This window comes from Cavia porcellus, unplaced genomic scaffold (assembly GCF_034190915.1).
Source record: "Cavia porcellus strain 051 isolate PalLab524CR breed Dunkin Hartley unplaced genomic scaffold, mCavPor4.1 scaffold_19, whole genome shotgun sequence".
NCBI classification, from domain to species: domain Eukaryota; kingdom Metazoa; phylum Chordata; class Mammalia; order Rodentia; family Caviidae; genus Cavia; species Cavia porcellus.
The window spans coordinates 4,986,191-5,002,272 of NW_026947502.1; the positions used below are offsets into that span (position 1 = coordinate 4,986,191).

General features: G+C 44.2%; 1 protein-coding gene and 1 non-coding gene across 2 annotated transcripts in view; both read left to right on the forward strand.

Moving 5' to 3' along the window:
* Positions 1-2,183: 2,183 nt before the first annotated feature.
* Hspa4 (heat shock protein family A (Hsp70) member 4) overlaps positions 2,184-16,082 on the forward strand; it is a 41,580-nt gene continuing 27,681 nt past the window's right edge. The window contains exons 1-4 of the mRNA XM_063230622.1: positions 2,184-3,175; positions 11,432-11,489; positions 14,328-14,468; positions 15,723-15,845. Of these exons, the coding sequence (XP_063086692.1) occupies positions 3,069-3,175; positions 11,432-11,489; positions 14,328-14,468; positions 15,723-15,845 (429 nt within the window). The 5' untranslated portion in view covers positions 2,184-3,068. The remainder of the gene's footprint in view (positions 3,176-11,431; positions 11,490-14,327; positions 14,469-15,722; positions 15,846-16,082) is intronic.
* On the forward strand, positions 8,407-8,584 carry LOC111755372 (small Cajal body-specific RNA 16). The gene has a single exon (XR_002789934.1). It is a non-coding gene; the product is annotated as a small Cajal body-specific RNA 16 (non-coding RNA).

A 16,082-nucleotide genomic window follows, 5' to 3' on the forward strand; every position in this document is an offset into this window, starting at 1 on the left:
GGGAGCTGAGCTAGTGACTTTTCACACAGGTAGAGCTGGAAGCCCAGAATGTCTGGGGAACACGCTGAGGGCATGGGGTGCTGGAGGCGAACCAAGTACATGGTGTGGGGTGTAAGCAGCAAGTTGGGTAAGCAAAGGGCAAAGGGGCTGGCATATGACAAATGTGTAAATATATGCATGATGGTCTTGTCTTCCCATCTGGAGGAAGGGCTCCAACTGGCCCCAGTTTTCTGTCTCCATCTGTATCTTCTTCACCCCTTCATAATTTTTCCTCCTGGGAACGATGAGAGCTCTTATAGACTCAACAGAATCCTATGGAACATGTCTAATTGTTTTTCCACTTCACATGTTTTCTTTTCTTTTTTTTTTTTTGGTCTTTTTCGTTTTTATTGGTACCAGGGATCGAACTCACGACTGCCTGCTTGCAAGGCAGGCGCTTATGCCGCTGAGCTAAATCCCCAGCCCTTTTTTGTCTTTTTTGAGACAGGGTCTTGCTATGCAGTTCAGGCTGGTTTCGCAACGATCCTCCCACCTCAGCCTCCTGAGTTGCTGGGATTACAGGCATGAGCCACCACACCTGGCTGCACTTCACATGTTTTCAATGTTTGTATTTCATCATATAGCTAGGACTTTAGCTCAGCAATCTCTGGTACCAAAAATGAAACAAAAAATCCTCCATGTATTTTTTTTCTTCTTCTTTTTTCTGGTACTGGGGATCGAACTCAGGACCGCCTCGCTTGCAAGGCAGGTTTTCATGCCGCTGAGCTAATCCCAGCCTGTTTTTTTAAAATATGGAACAGTTGGGGCAAGGGATTTAGCTCAACGACATAAGCGCCTGCCTTGCAAGCAGGCAGTCGTGAGTTCGATCCCCGGTACCGATAAAAAAGAAAAAGACAAAAAAAAAAAAAAAAAAAAAAAAAAAAAATGGAACAGTGAATTTGTATCATACTTGCACAGGAGCAAGTCTTCTCTGTCATTCGTGCATTAGTATATATGCTACCCAAACCAGCTCTTGCAGTCACTCTGTCAGTGGTCCAAAGGCAATTACAGTAGTCTGTCTCTGAGAACTTCTACTCAGTCTATCCTCCAGCAATGCAAAAGGCATGTAGTCTTCAAATCAGATCACCTATTGCTTCTTTTTTGGGGGGGAACATAGCTTTGTTTCTTGGAAGTCCTCTTAGCATCCACCGATGTGTACACACAGCATTTGTCACCTGTAGTAGGGTCCTCTAGACTTGTTTAGCTATCCTTGATGGGGAGGATCCACTTTTTTTTTTTTTTTTTTTTTAACTTTTGGTGCTGGGATCACACTGAGCTACATCTCCAGCTTTTAAAACTTTTACATTTTGAGACACAGTCTCACTAAGTTGCTAAATTGCCCTGGTTGGGCTTAAATTTGAGATCCTCCTGGCTGAGCCTCCCAGGGTGCTGAGATCACAGGTGTATACCATCATGCCTGGCTGATCAAGTTTTGTAGATCTGAAGCTTCTCTGTTTTTGAGGACCCTTTATGTGAGTGGGTTGCCAACAAGCCCACATCCAAAAGTAGATTTTATAGAGCAAAATCCTGAGGTGGGTACAATCTGGGACAAAACTATGATCAACCAGTAAGATCACAAATAGTCATTTAGACAATACTGACCCAATGGGGGAACATGTCAGGTAGCAAGTGTACATGGAAAGAACAAGGTCCTTTTTAGGAAAAGATGAGTCTGGAGGCCCTGGTCCCTCACTTGGGTGATTTATGTCTATCCAGGCTTTATTGGACCAGGTGATAACAATTATAGTCTATTGCTTATCCCTGTGGGAGGCAACAGGCCTGGTCACTAGAGCCTTATCTTCAGGCCTGGCCTCCAACAGATGCCCTCCAGCCACAGCTGTGATCTGTTTCCATCTTCTGCACTGACTCCCTGGAGGGCCCAGGCCTGTTTGACTGCCTACATAATTTAGCTATCTATAACAGAAAGTCACGGGATATTTGGGGATTCCGATTCCCTTTTTCCGAGCTTTCTTTAGGTGATTATCAGAAATGCTTATCCAGCCTTGTTTCCGGATCACCAGCTGACGCTCGGCAACACCCCTGACTCTCACCTTCCCTACATTTCCAGGAGCCTGTCCACGTGAGAGACCCTGAAGCTGAAGACCTTGCAGCTCTCCCACAATCCTGCCACTGACTAGTCTGGGTGGCCCTTCCAGAGTGGGTACCATGTCTTCGCTGGGCCCCTCGCATCCGGCTCAGGGCCTAGCAATGAGCGGGTGCTTAGGGTGAGCTCGGGATCAAGAGACTTCGTACTTCAGGTCCCTGGTGTCCCCCGAGGAACCGCGTGATTCGGAGATCGTGATGCGGCAAGACAGAAAGAAAAGGAGGCGGAGTGACTGGGAGGGGAGTGCTTCCTACCGGCGGTAAGGGCGCTGCGTGATTGTCACAGCTCCAGTTAAGGACATACTCGGGGCCGAGTGTCCACAGCAGCACCCTCCCATACAGGTCGATGCGCCCCCAAGGGAGAGGAGCTTGCGGTCCCACTCCGGAGATTAACACAAAGTGGAGCGCCCACGAGGCCGGCACCGGAAGTTTCTTTGAGAGAAAAGACAAGCAGCGGAAGTTAGCCGACCACATCGCTTCCGCCTGTGGCCTCCAGCCGACTCTCCCACTCTCTACTGAACCTGGAAGCCCTCCACAGCTCACTTCCGTTTTGAGCGGAAGTGACTGAGCGTTACGTACTTGGGGCGGGGCCTCCGGTAGAAGCGTTTAAGAGCCTGGATCTCGCGAGAACATTCCGTTCTTGCGCAGCTCTCGCGCTGCAGGTCTCCGGTCGCTGCGAGATCCTTCGAGATCTTCTCCGCCTCCGCTACCGGCGCCTCTTCTGCGGCCGCTGAGCCGGAGCCGTCCTGAGTGGCGCCCTGCTCTGCGGTTCTTCCAAGGACTTAAGCGCTCGCGTGGAACCTCGCCCCCCAGTAACCTCGGTCCCTCGGCCCACGCGGCCTGCTTCCCGCGCGGCAGCCCCGCCAGGGTCCGTGTCCTGTCTCCGTGACCGGACCCGGGCCCGAGCCCGAGCAGTAGCCGGCGCCATGTCGGTGGTGGGCATAGATTTGGGCTTTCAGAGCTGCTACGTCGCTGTAGCCCGTGCCGGCGGCATCGAGACGATAGCTAATGAGTATAGCGACCGCTGTACCCCGTAAGTGGGAGGGGAGCTGGCCGCGTGCACCGGGTGGGGAGGTCGCGCTTGCACCAGTCGGCCCAGGGGATGGGGCCGAGGCTATCGCCTGCGTTCCCAGCTGGGGGCCCAGTGGGTACCGGGTCAGCCGTGACTGCGGGCCGCCGCGAGCGTCGGTCTGTACCGACGCAAGGCTTCCCGCGCGGTTCATGCGGGGCCTTGGAGCTAGTCCTAAAGGAAAGCTCCGGTGGAAACTGGGGGGAAGGCTGGTGTGGGACATTGAATGGGCCGAAATGCTTTTTGTCCGGGGCATGATGACGTCTTTTGAGCTTAACAGAGGACTCAGAGCTCTACATACAGCGAGCGGTTAATTAAAAAAAAGCTATTTGACTGAAATGGGTACTAGCGATTGCCGGCCGCGAGACTGTGGAGCAGTCAAAGTCCCACGTGAGTGGGGGCGGGGTAGCGCCCGGAAGAGAGGCTGCAGGAGGACAGGTAGCTTCGGCTGGGCCCAGTCTTGAGATGGGGGTGGAACGGGTGGCCAGAAAGAAAGGGATTTACCCAAATCACTGGTGACTTGTTATCATTACATTCACTTTTGCTTTCCACATCATTTCAGGATTTTGAGCTGTGAAATACTCATTCTCTGCCCAGGCTGTAGGGCAACTACGCCTTTGTAGCGGTGCACTTTGAAGATAATACATTCCACCCGGGTGTTGGCTACAGTTGTTCATGAATGACTCAAGGGCTCAGTTTGACTTCTAGAACCTATGTTGAGTTATGGGACCAGTGTAGACAAAGCTCCAAAAGAGGTGACTCACCTAGGTCTTTTCTTGGTTAGAGTAAGAGCTTTGTTTTTGGAATACATGTAGATGATTTTCAACCTCATTTTCCCCTTAGAATCTCTTAGAAGACATTTTAAAAATTCGAGGTTCTCACTGTGCAGCTCTCCAGCCAAACTGTGCTCTTTATACTTTACTGCTCATAAACTTCCCCGCGTTCCACTTGGCAAATTCCAACCCCCTTATATCTTAACTCATGTGCTTCACCTGAAATTCCCTTCCATAACCTTATGGTTTGCTGTCTCTTCCCCAAGTTTGTTTATAGTTTTCTTAACAGCTTTTTTGAGCAATCATGGACAGCTCAACATTTAGTGTAGTCACAGAACAGTGGGACTATCACAATCAAATTTTCCTCACTCTTCCAAGAAAACAAAAAAGGTGGGGGAGGACACTGAAACTGCATTCTTCTTTTTGGTTATAATTAAGGGTGGGTATTGTGATTTGTTTGCAAAGAAGTGTATGAAAGTACTTAAGTCTGTTCTTGAGCATTTGATCATTAATTTCCTGTTTGCTGCCTTTGGTCCTAGTTTTCTTTGTCTGTAATGGTAGTCTTTCCAAGGAACTAAAAGGGCCAGAGTGCTGAGTTGGGCATGTAGCTTCTCACTCCTTGTCTGGGTAATACTCAGCAAACTTGAGCTCCAAGGGGGACATGTGAAGAGAATACAATTAAGTGTCTTAAATTATTTCCTGTGTTTCATATACTATGTGGGACTGCTACATATTCAAGATTCAAGTAGTTTTCCTAGTATAGGGAATTAAACTCAGGTTTGCAGTGTTAATTTCCCCAGTCCTTTTTAAACTTTTTTTTTTTGTTTTGTTTTGTTTTTGGTACGAGGATCGAACTCATGACCTTGGTATGCTTACCAGGCAAGTGCTTTAGTCGCTGAGCTAAATCCCTGGCCCTCCTTTTTAATTTTTAAAACATTTTGAGACAGGGTCTTATTGTGTTGCCTGCGTGGCCTCAAGGTTGAGATCCTCCTACCTCAGCCTCCAAGAGTGCTGGGATCACAGGCATGTGCCACCATGCCTGGCTCATTTTGGCACGTTTGTTCATGTGTATAACATACTTTGATTGTCATTCCTCCTCCCAGTTTCAAAGTTGGAGAAGTTTCAATTCATATTTTTATAACTGATTTTTGTTTTTGTCATTTCAAAACAGGGTTTCACTCTGATTTAGGCTGGCCTTCGGCTCACTTTGTAGCCCAGATTGGCCTCAATCCAGCGATCCTCCTGCCTCAGCCTCCCATGTGCTAGAATTGCAAGGTGTTCACTATCACACCTGGCCTGATTTTGTTAATTTAGATCTCTGTATTGGAATTTTAGGCTAATTAGAAGTAGCAGAAATCTTTATTTTTGTAGAAGGTGGATGTTTTATTTTTTTGGTCTTTTGGAGACAGGGTTTCAGTATGCAATTTAGGCTGGCCTTGAACTTCTGTAGCCCAGGCTGACCTCAGACTTAGCCTTCCTTCTGCCTCAGCCTCCTGGGTGTCATCTTGCTAGGTGAGGAAGATGAATGTCATTTCAAATTGTGAATTGTGATATTTTGTTTTTTGAGATAAGGTCTTGCTAAGATGGCTAGGCTGCTGTGTGGCCCAGGCTGACCTCATGATCCCTTTGCCTCAGCCTCCTAAGCAGTGAGATTATAAGCTTATGCTCTGGATTCTTTTTTTTTTTTTTCTTGGCGACAGGAACTCACTGTGTAGTATAGGCTGCTTTTGATTTCACATCAGTACTCCTGCCTTAGCCTCTCCAGTGCTAGGATAGGTTAGCACCACCATGCCTGGCTAGATCTCCATTTTTGAGGATCTAGTGAAATCTTTGCCTTTCCACCAAATTCAAGCTTCTTTCAAGTTAGCAGCACAGCAGCCACTGTGCTAAGAACTGGAGGCAAGAAGACAAATGGTATCCTGCTGTCACGGAATAGCTAGTGAAAAAGCCAGATGTTAAATAAGTATGTAATTACTGATTGGTAAAAAATAAGATGAGAAAGTACAGGATACAGTGAGAGTGTAACAGGGAGACATAAGATCAGTTGGATGAGGTCAAATTGAACGGTGCTCTGAGAGAAGTGGAGGATGAGCAGTTTATTTTGAAGATCACGGTGGGACTGAGGATGAACTGTTAAGCCACTGAAGGGACCACAGGTAAGACCTGAGGCCAGAGGAGCAAGGTACCCTTGACTGAGAGGGCCAGGCTGCTTTGGGCCCCTTGAGGAGATGGCCTGGGGTGAATTGGAAGAGTTAGTCCTGCCCCACACTAGGTTATGGCTGGCTGGGCCTGTAAGCGCTGTTTATTTTTTCACCAGTTTACATTTAAGAAATGTGATTGGCTGTTGTGAGGAGAGTGGGGCAAGTGATCTTTTACAGTGCTTACCCCATGTGGAAGTTGTTGGTTTCCACCAGTGTGATAGTGTGGGAGAGGACGAGTGGCCTCACAGTACGTTTTTTTGGGTTTTTGATTATTGCGCAGGTGTTGAAACTGGGTTTCCTGTGCCCTTCAGGCTGGCTTTGAATTTGCAAGGATCCTCACACCTCAGCCTCCTGAGTGCTGGGATCATGGGCAGGCACTGCCACTCCTAGCTATGATACTAATAGTCTGGTATAATAATAAAATTGGTGAACTAAGACTAAGTTGCCGCTCCTGATCACTTGCTGTTTGTTGTGTATCATCTCATAACTTTTCCTTACACACACACGTACATATATGTGTGTTGAAACACAGGATCATTCAGTATTTTGTAATAGTTTTCTCTCACATTTCAGACATTTTTCATAGTAAATAAAAATTTGCCTTCAAAAATGTATGATCTATTACAGCTCTACTGCGTTTTCTTCAAATTTCTAATTTGTTTTGCTGTTACAGATAGTTTTTCAGCAAGTAGTTTTATGTATTTATGTTCACATGTTCATATTTTTAAATTTGTTGGATCAATTTCCAGAAGTGAAATTGATAGGGCAGAGAATGTGCTTATAGTTTCAGGACATACTGCCGGAATACTTTCCAGAAGTTTGAGGGGTTAGTTTGTATAGGAATATAAGTGATTCTCTACCTCACTGAAGATTATGAGAATTACAAATGAGAATAAAACTGTACAATGCATGCTTTTTTTTTTAAACTTAGTGCATAGAATAATGCCTGGCATATAGTAAATAATGCCAAAATGTGTTCTCTACTGCAATTACATCTTATATTTATTAGTGCTTTTATTACTGGGTGAGAGTCTAGGGATAGTAAAATGAATGAAACCTGGAAGTTTGCCTTTCAGGTTGTAAGCTGTGCATCTTTTTTTTTTTTTTTTTTTTTTTTTTTTGGGTACTGGGGATTGAACTCACGACTGTGGGCTTGCAAGGCAGGTGCTTATGCTGCTGACCTAAATCCCCAGCCCAGCTGTGTACCTTTTAATGTTCAAAATTTACTAAGGATGTGGTGAATTTTAGGAACTGTAGATCTGAAAAGTATAAGTTGATTGGTCTGTTTGGTGGTGTTTGTTACTTTCTAGTTCAGAGCTAAGGAAAAACCCAGACAATACTAAAGTGGTATGCATTCCCATGTGGATTTTGCCACTACTCTTATTTGACAGTCTTACTATTGTGGGTTTATGAAAAGCTTATTTTCTTTTGTGGTTTAGCAAAGATTAACAGCTTTCTAATATACTGAGAGTAGTTCTGCACACACCTCAAATATGAAACTATTAAGGATGTGTGGGATTGTGGTTTTTCATAGTAATAGCAGAATGTGCATAAATATTTGGTCAGTAGCATCTTGTACTGGGGGGAACAAGTTACCTGGCTGAATGAATGTACTGTTTCTAAGACTCAAAGTTTAGACTAGAGGGATCTGGAACTGAAATTTGAATTCACTTCCTGCATATCAGGAGGATGAAGAATCAGTTCAAACTGATGTGCTTTGAAATGGAGGAAAAGTCATGTCCTGCTGAGAGGGAACATGATTACTGACGATTTACACCGCCTTGACTTGGCATTGTGTAAAGTAGATAAGAAGTATGAGACGATTCCTGCACTTTGAGGTGTAATTGATTTGGGATGATACGGGAATGACATAAAGGAAACTAGCATGAGAATACAGTTGTGGCCAGGATTATAGTGCACACTGAGATGGACATGTTCAGGGGGAGGGTACGTTGGTGCGGACTGGAGTGATAGGAAAGGCAGAATGAGATATGAGCAAATGGGGTCAAAATACATGGTGGAACAGGGCGTGGTGGCTCATGCCTATACTCCCAGCACTCAGGAGGCAGAGGCAGGAGGATCATCTCGAGTTTGAGGCCAGTCTGGGCTATATAGTGATCTTAAGGCTGCCTGAACTATGTAGCTGGACCCTGTCTCCAGAAAAAAAAGTTCTGGTGGAACCTATTTGGGTAGCCTGAGTGAAGGTAGGAAATAGAAAAGGGTGGTCTGGGAAAGGCTCCTGTGTGACGAACCCCGCCTGGGGGGGTGCAGCTTCGGACCAGGCAGCCCCACCCTGACCTAAAGTAAATTCCCAGGGGGAGTTTTCCCTGGGTTTTGCAGTAACAGGTATGAACACTCTAGCAGCAGTTTGATGATCATGTATGATACTGCAAACAGGACAATAGAAAAAAAAAGAAAAAAAAAAAAAAGAAAAAAAGAAGAAAAAAAACGGCCTGGGAAACAGTAGAAGAGCATGTGTGCGGGGGTTTGGAGTGAGATAGCCTTGGTTTTGAATTCTAGACTTACTGTTTACCAACTGTGTTTCTGGGTACATGAACTTGAATTGGTTCTTTGTCTGCGAAGTGGGCCAGTAATAGTTCTTTGCCCAGAGTGTTGGGAAGTATCAGGTGCAGGACAGAGTGTGCTGCCTGCTTAAGGAGATGTGTAATGAAATCTGTCAGACAGCGAGCTTCACCTGCTGGCGTGAACAGGGCTTCGAGTGGCCTGGCGTGTTTGGAGGCGGGCTGTGTGCACGGGTTGAGAATTCTTGGTGGGGGATGGCAGGAGGTCCCTTTTCTTTTAAGGGTTCTTGTCAGAATCCTGGGCACTCCTCGAGGAGAAGGAGGCAGCAGAATGGCGTTTCCTTTTTTTTTTTTTAAAGGACTTATATGTTAGGACTGGGTTTATTTGGATTGTACACAAGTACTTAACCTGCATGCTAATAGTTGGCCATCTATGGTGGTGAGGGATGTGGAACTTCAGATCTCTTTATTTTTTTCTTGATACCTGTTCTTTTTTTTTGTGTGTGTGTGTGGGCTTTCTCCCCCTTCCTCATGAGTTTATACAGAAACGGCAAGTTAATCTTTTCAGGCTTTCTACTTACTTAAGTAGTAGATGCCTTTTGTAAGCTTTTAGTTTTAAACCACTTTGTGTTTTATATATTGACTCATTTCAGTGAATTGATCATCCTGCTTTTTTTCCCCATTTGCTTTTAAAACTTAATGAAAGTAGGTGTTTTTATTTTTATTTTTTGCTACTGGGGATCAAACTCATGACCTCAGGCTTGTCAGGCAGAAGCTTTTTTTTTTTTTAATGTCCCAGTGAATAGGTAATTGTAAAACTGGTTGGCTGGATTTCTGAGGACAGGTGAAGCTGAAACAATTTTCAGAGCAATCTAGTTCTAATTTGTCTGTTTTTATATAAAATAGATTCCATGGCTTTATTGGGGCTGAAAGAGCTTATCTATGATATACTGTTCTCTGTTACAAACCCTTTAAAAGTGTCTCATCAGATTTAATCTACAGAAATCCTGTGAGTGCTGTGATTTCCCCCATTTTAGAGATGAGCAAATGAAATCTCAAAGATGCAGGGACAGGAGCCACACAGTTAGAAAGGTCGCCCACCCTGTCTTGTCTTAGTGCTTTTTATTGATCCACCAAGTTGATGCCAAGGTGAAAAAGTCTGGATTTCTTTTTCTAGTACAATAGTTGTTCTATTACAGGACTTTTTTTTTTTTTTAAAAGCATATAAGAAAACAAAACAAAAAATTAAAAATTGGGCTGGGGATTTAGCTCAATGGCATAAGTGCCTGCCTGGCAAGCGTGAAGTTGTGAGTTCCATCCCTTGGTACCCCCAAATAAAATTGATGTGATATATTTGTAGTATAATTTGTGTCCTTTTTTAATGTAATCGTGCTTCTGCTTCGAGCACCCCCCTGTACTGGGAATTGAATTTAGGACCTTGTGCTTGCCAGGTAGGCATTTGTGCCACTGAGCTGTATTCCTGTTGTATTTGCCACGTAACATAATTAATAATCGTATAATAAAAATCGTATAATATGGTAAGGCAAGTATGACATTTTTGCATTACCTGAGTTGGGACTTGGAGGTTTAATTGCTGTGTTATGTGGTAAAGACAGACTCCATTAGTGACATCTTACTGATTTGTAAGAAGTTGGGAACTATTTGCAGCAGCTATGATTAGGTCAGAAAAAGGAGGTTGAATATGTGAACTGAGACATACTTATTTGGCTTTTTGAAATATGTGAAACACTTCTCATTACTTTGAAGAAAGCAGGTTTTGTTTTTTTCTTTTTGAGACATGGTCTGAGGCTGGCCTGGGTTACAGAGTGAGTTCAAGGCCAGTTTGAATCACATAGATTCCATCTTAAAAAACCAAAAATAGATTAAAGGGTGAAAGCAGCTGGTGGAGAAGGAAGTGATGTGAGTGAAGGTTGCACAGGGCGTGGTTCTAGAGGATGAGCGTGGAAAACAGGAGCTGTGAGGGCAGAGGCACCAACTTCAGGACCACTGAAGCCTCAGCGCTGTTTTACAGCTTCCATCAGTTCCAGTTTTGCCTCCTAAAAGAAGCAGTAAATAGATCAAACCAGTTTGTGAACTGGTGATTGAGAAGAGACTTAAGGAGAATGAACTTTGCTGTCCGTAATTCTGAGTCCTTGGAAGCTAGCTCTGGAAAAGCAGGTTTTTTAGTTAATATGCAGTAGTATGAGAGTTGTTAGCAGGGTTTCTTTCCAGGTGAGGTTGTGCGCTGTCTTTAAGACAAGAACATTATTTAGTCAATACAGTGGTGTGAGACTCAGGGTGGTGGGGCCTGGCGTCTCCCTCTGTCTCTGTCTCTGTCTCTGTCTCTGTCTGTCTCTCGTATCTTGCACAGGTGGTTCAGACGTGTACTCCAGTTTTTAAGTAACAGTTCTCAGGGGCAGCCCGTTCTGTGGACTATTGTACTCAAAACAAAGGTTGAAATGGAGGGCGTTATGTTGTATGTGAAGTCTGTCACTTTTTTTTGGTCTTTTTCCTTTTTATTGGTACTGGGGATCGAGGTACCGATCCTAGGAACTAGGAACCGAGGTATCAGGGACTGCCTGCTTGCAAGGCAGGCGCTTATGCCGCTGAGCTAAATCTCCAGCCCCAAGTCTGTCACTTTGAAGCTGAGATTCCTAAGTCTTGCTGGTTTTGAATGTAGCGCTGCATAAAGTTTGTTTCTTAAATGTTTGTTTTATCTTCTAGGGCTTGCATTTCTTTTGGTCCTAAGAATCGTTCAATTGGAGCAGCAGCTAAAAGCCAGGTAGAATTTTCTTTTTCAAATCCCTTCTCTTGGTTGTCTGTCACTGACAGTTCCTGGGTGTGTGGCTGGCAGAGCCAGACCTGATTCTCTTCATACATATTTGAGTGGGAAACAGCTCTGAAGTAGAAATATCAGTATCATATATTTATTGTAATACATCAGTATAATATCCGTGCAATATCAGTATATTTATTGTAAACTGCTACCATGTATTTTTTTTTTTTTTTCCTTTTTCCTTTTTATCGGTACTGGGGATCGAGCTCACGACTGCCTGCTTGCAAGGCAGGCGCTTATGCCGCCGAGCTAAATCTCCAGCCCCCTGCTACCATTTATTTGCCCAGATCAGTTGATCATTCTTTCTTTCAACAGGGTCTTGCTATTAATTCAGGCTGGCCTTCAACTCATTATGTAGCCCAGGCTGGCCTCCTGCCTCAGCTTCCTGAGTGCTGGATTACAAGTGTGTACCCCAAGGCCTGTTGATCTTGTTAATCAAGATTCTTAAGAAAGATCCACCTCCAGAGACATATTGAAGCATTTGTCGTTAGTTTGCTTTGTAAACTAGGTACCTGGTACCTGTGCTGGTTTCTAAGTAACCAGAGCAGCAAACTCTCTCTGTAAATTAAGGACCTGCCTATTGTTCTTTTTATGGTTCATTCTGGAACAACATACAGAATGAATAACTCTGCTGGGCTTGGTGGCACATGTACCTGTTAATCCTGGCACTCAGAAGACTGAGGCAGTGGGATTGCTGTGAGTTCAAGGCCAGTCTGAACTCCATAGTACCCCACAAAAAAAGAAAGAGGGGCTGGGGATTTAGCTCAGCTGCATAAGCGCTTGCCTTGCAAGTGCATAGTTGTATTTGATCCCTGGTACCCCCCCCAAAAAAAAAGGAACTTTTTTTTTTAATCAGTACCAGGGATCGAATTCACGCTTATGCCGCTGAGCTAAATCCCTGGCCCCTAAACGAACTTTTCTTAGGCTGCAGTTTATGAGGCTAAGAAAATTGTGCTTGGTCGTTGGTTGTTAATTAAATTGTTTTATAGTCTTATTTGCAGAAAGTTTAAGTTATCAGGAGGAAGTAGATAACTTGAAGACTGTTTCCTAATGTGTTTCTTTTTAAAATTCCAGTGTTTTTAAACTTGGTTTCGGGTTGGGGATTTAGCTCAGCAGCGTAAGTGCCTGCCTGGCAAGCACAAGGTCCTGAGTTCAATCCCCGGTACTGAAAACAAAAAAACAAAAACAAAAACAACTTGATTTCATTGTTGAACAGTTAAAGTGCTCAGTGCACTGCCCTGTTCTAAGGGTGTACTTCCTGTGCTACAGTTTTTCCTTTTGGCAGCTGTTCAAGCAGGGCCTGCCTCGGAGGCCTCACCTGTTTTATCAAAAGACCCTGTGTGCGATTGTGAGGAGCCCTGTGCTATCTCCGTGGAGGGTTTCTTGGATCAGCCTTGAGAGGAGGCACCAGTGAGTCCTAACCACAAATTCACTTGGGAAAATTTTAAAAGTCTTTGCCAATATTTTCTTCTTTTAAGTATTTTTTTCTTTTTCCTTTGAGACCCAGTCTCTTTTTTCTTTTTTTTTTTGGTCTTTTTTGTTTTTATCGGTACCAGGGATTGAACTCACGACTGTCTGCTTGCAAGGCAGGCGCTTATGCCGCTGAGCTAAATACCCAGCCCTGAGACCTGGTCTCTCTAGTCTAGGCTGGTCTTGACCTCACAGTGATTCACCTGCCTTGGCCTTTGAGTGTTGGGATTACAGGTGTGTCCGACCCTCAGTCTTATTTTTTTGTTTGTTTTGAGACAGAGTCCTGCTGAGTTACTTAGGAAGCCTGAATTTTTGTTCTGTTTTGGTTCAGTTTATTGAGAGAAGTTTTGCTCGGAAATTTAGATTGGCCTTGAGCTCACTGTGTAGGCCAGGCCGGCCTGGTAATCCTCCTGTGTGTGGTATGCCTTGAATTTGTGGTTGTCCTCCCTGAGTAGCTGGGATTACAGGCTTCTGTTGTGCCTGGCTAAGTGCATTTTTCCCTGTTTAACAAAGTGAGGTTATACTAAGATACTTAGCTTTTCATCTAAAAAGTCCTGCTTGTTTTGTGGTATTTTATTACACGAGCATTTCAGTATTTGTTTCAGTGTTTCCCTGTTACTGCAGAGACATCAGACTGTTTCCAGTCTTCTACAGTTATAAACACTACTCCCCTCTTAATCCTTTAGCTTCCATGTTTGTCTATTTCATGTCATCATTTTTCCTTTGAAGTTTCTTTCTTTTTTTTTTTTTTTTTTTTTTTTGTGGTGCTGGGATTGAACTCAGCCTTGTGCATGCTACGTAAACACTCTACCACTGAGCTACATCCCCAGTCCTCCTTTGAAGTCTCTTTGACTAGAACTTCTAAGTTGATAATGTGTTGCCAGATTTGTTCCTGGAAAATTTGAACCATCAACTATGGGCATTTTTATGTGTGTTTTTCTTTTCTTTTTTAAAAATTTTTTTGGCACCAGGAATTGAACTCATGACCTTGTATTTGCCAGGTAGGTGCTTATGCTGCTGAGCTAATTCCCCGGCACTATGGCCATTTTAAAAGCTAATAGTCATATTATGTAAATATTCACTGGCTATTTAAGAACATAGTAATTACCTGGCCTTGTGGAGAAGGAATAGCCAGGCTCTAGTCTCCTCTGCCACTGAGACCCATGCAAGTCTCTCGTCTCTCACGTCATGTGTGAAAGGTCGAGTGTGTGAAGGAAATTTTCTGAAATTAAAACGATACTAACTTAATTTGAGGGCATTGGAAGAGTATTAAAAGTATTAATAGTAGTCTTTGCATCCTAATCTTTCTTTTAGGTAATTTCTAATGCGAAGAACACAGTCCAAGGATTTAAAAGATTTCATGGACGAGCATTCTCTGATCCATTTGTGGAGGCAGAAAAATCTAGCCTTGCGTATGATATTGTGCAGTTGCCTACTGGTTTAACAGGTATAAAGGTAAGGTTCTCAGGATAATGCTGTGAGTGAAAAGCAGCATTTTATCAGCCATTAGTACAACATCAATTTCTTTTCCTTCCTTCCTTCCTTCCTTCCTTCCTTCCTTCCTTCTTGTTCTTTGTTTTTTTTGAGACAGTCTTGCTAAGTAGCCCAGGATGGCCTTGAACTGGAGTGATCCTCTCGCCTCAGCCTTGAGGGCTGGGACTACAGGTGTGTGCTGGCTAAGAGAGGGCCAGTTCTGATTAAGAATGATAACTGTTGAGTCAGGGTCTGTGGCTGCCATTTCAGAACATAATGGTGTCCTAAGGGACCGAACTGCAGTCCAGAGGAGAGGGGCTTTGGCCCCAGCATCAGCCAGGAGGGGAGGAAGATGATCTGGGGCCTACTAACTCCATGTGGGGGAGGAAAAGTAGCTAAGAGTTAAGTGGACAGCGGGACACAGGGAGGAGGGGTAGAAGGGGGCTCAGCAGGGGGTTCCGTTCGGGAAGAGAGACAGTGTTAGTGGCGGTGCTCATCTAGGATCCCAGCACTCTAGGGACTGAGGCAGGAGGACTGCTCCAAGTTCAGGGCCAGCCTGGGCCATAGAGTTGAGACTCTGTCTCAGAAATAAGAAAACAAAAGAAACTTAGGTGCTAAACCATGCTCAGTTGTGCTTGAGCTGCAGCGTGAAGAGGAGAAGCCAGCAGCCAAAAGAGCTGTGCTCTGTCCTTGTGACTGTGGAGCCAGGGCATGCAGGGAGGGGCGGTCACGGATACGGGCGTTGAACGTTGCAGCTCTTGTCAGGGTTTTAGACTTTATCCAGGGTAAGGCTTATGTGGAAACTTTTATTTTTCCCTTCCCAGCACTGGGAATTGAACCAGGGCCTTTGTACTGAGTTACAGCCCCAGCCCTCTTTGAGATTTTTTTTTTTTTTAGCATTTAAAAATTTTATTGGTGCATTTCAGAGTGATAGCATTTATCGTAGGGAATTTGTACCTGCATGTGATATTTCTTGCTGCTTTTCCCCAATTCCTTTGCCTCCCTTTAATCTCTCTTCTGTTAACAAAAGCTTAGTTTCCATTTTTTCCTTCTGTAAATTGTGATGAATATTTTTTTCCTTTTTTGGGAGAGTGGGCCTCAAACTTTCCATCTTCCTGTACCATCCTCCCAGGGTGCTGGGATTACAGGTGTGTACCATCACTCCCAGCTCCTCATGTTAGGCTGTGAGAGGACCAGGATAGGAAGTGTACTGTAGATTATTTCATTCTCTTGCAGGTGACATATATGGAAGAAGAGCGGAACTTCACCACTGAGCAAGTGACTGCTATGCTTTTGTCTAAATTGAGAGAGACAGCAGAAAGTGTTCTTAAGAAGCCTGTTGTTGACTGTGTGGTTTCGGTGAGTTTGATCCCTATTTGGTTTTACCAACTTTGATAATGAAGCAAAGAAAAAAAACTTTAACTGCAGGTTAAATAGTTTCATATTGAATAGGTGTGGTGGTGCACACCTGTAATCTCAGCATCTGAGAAGCTGAGTCAGGAGCAGCCTGGAAAATACAGAAGACCCTGTCTCAAAAAAAAAAAAAAAAACAAACTTGTTTTGTCTCAGGTAGGTTATGCCGTTATCTCCTCCACT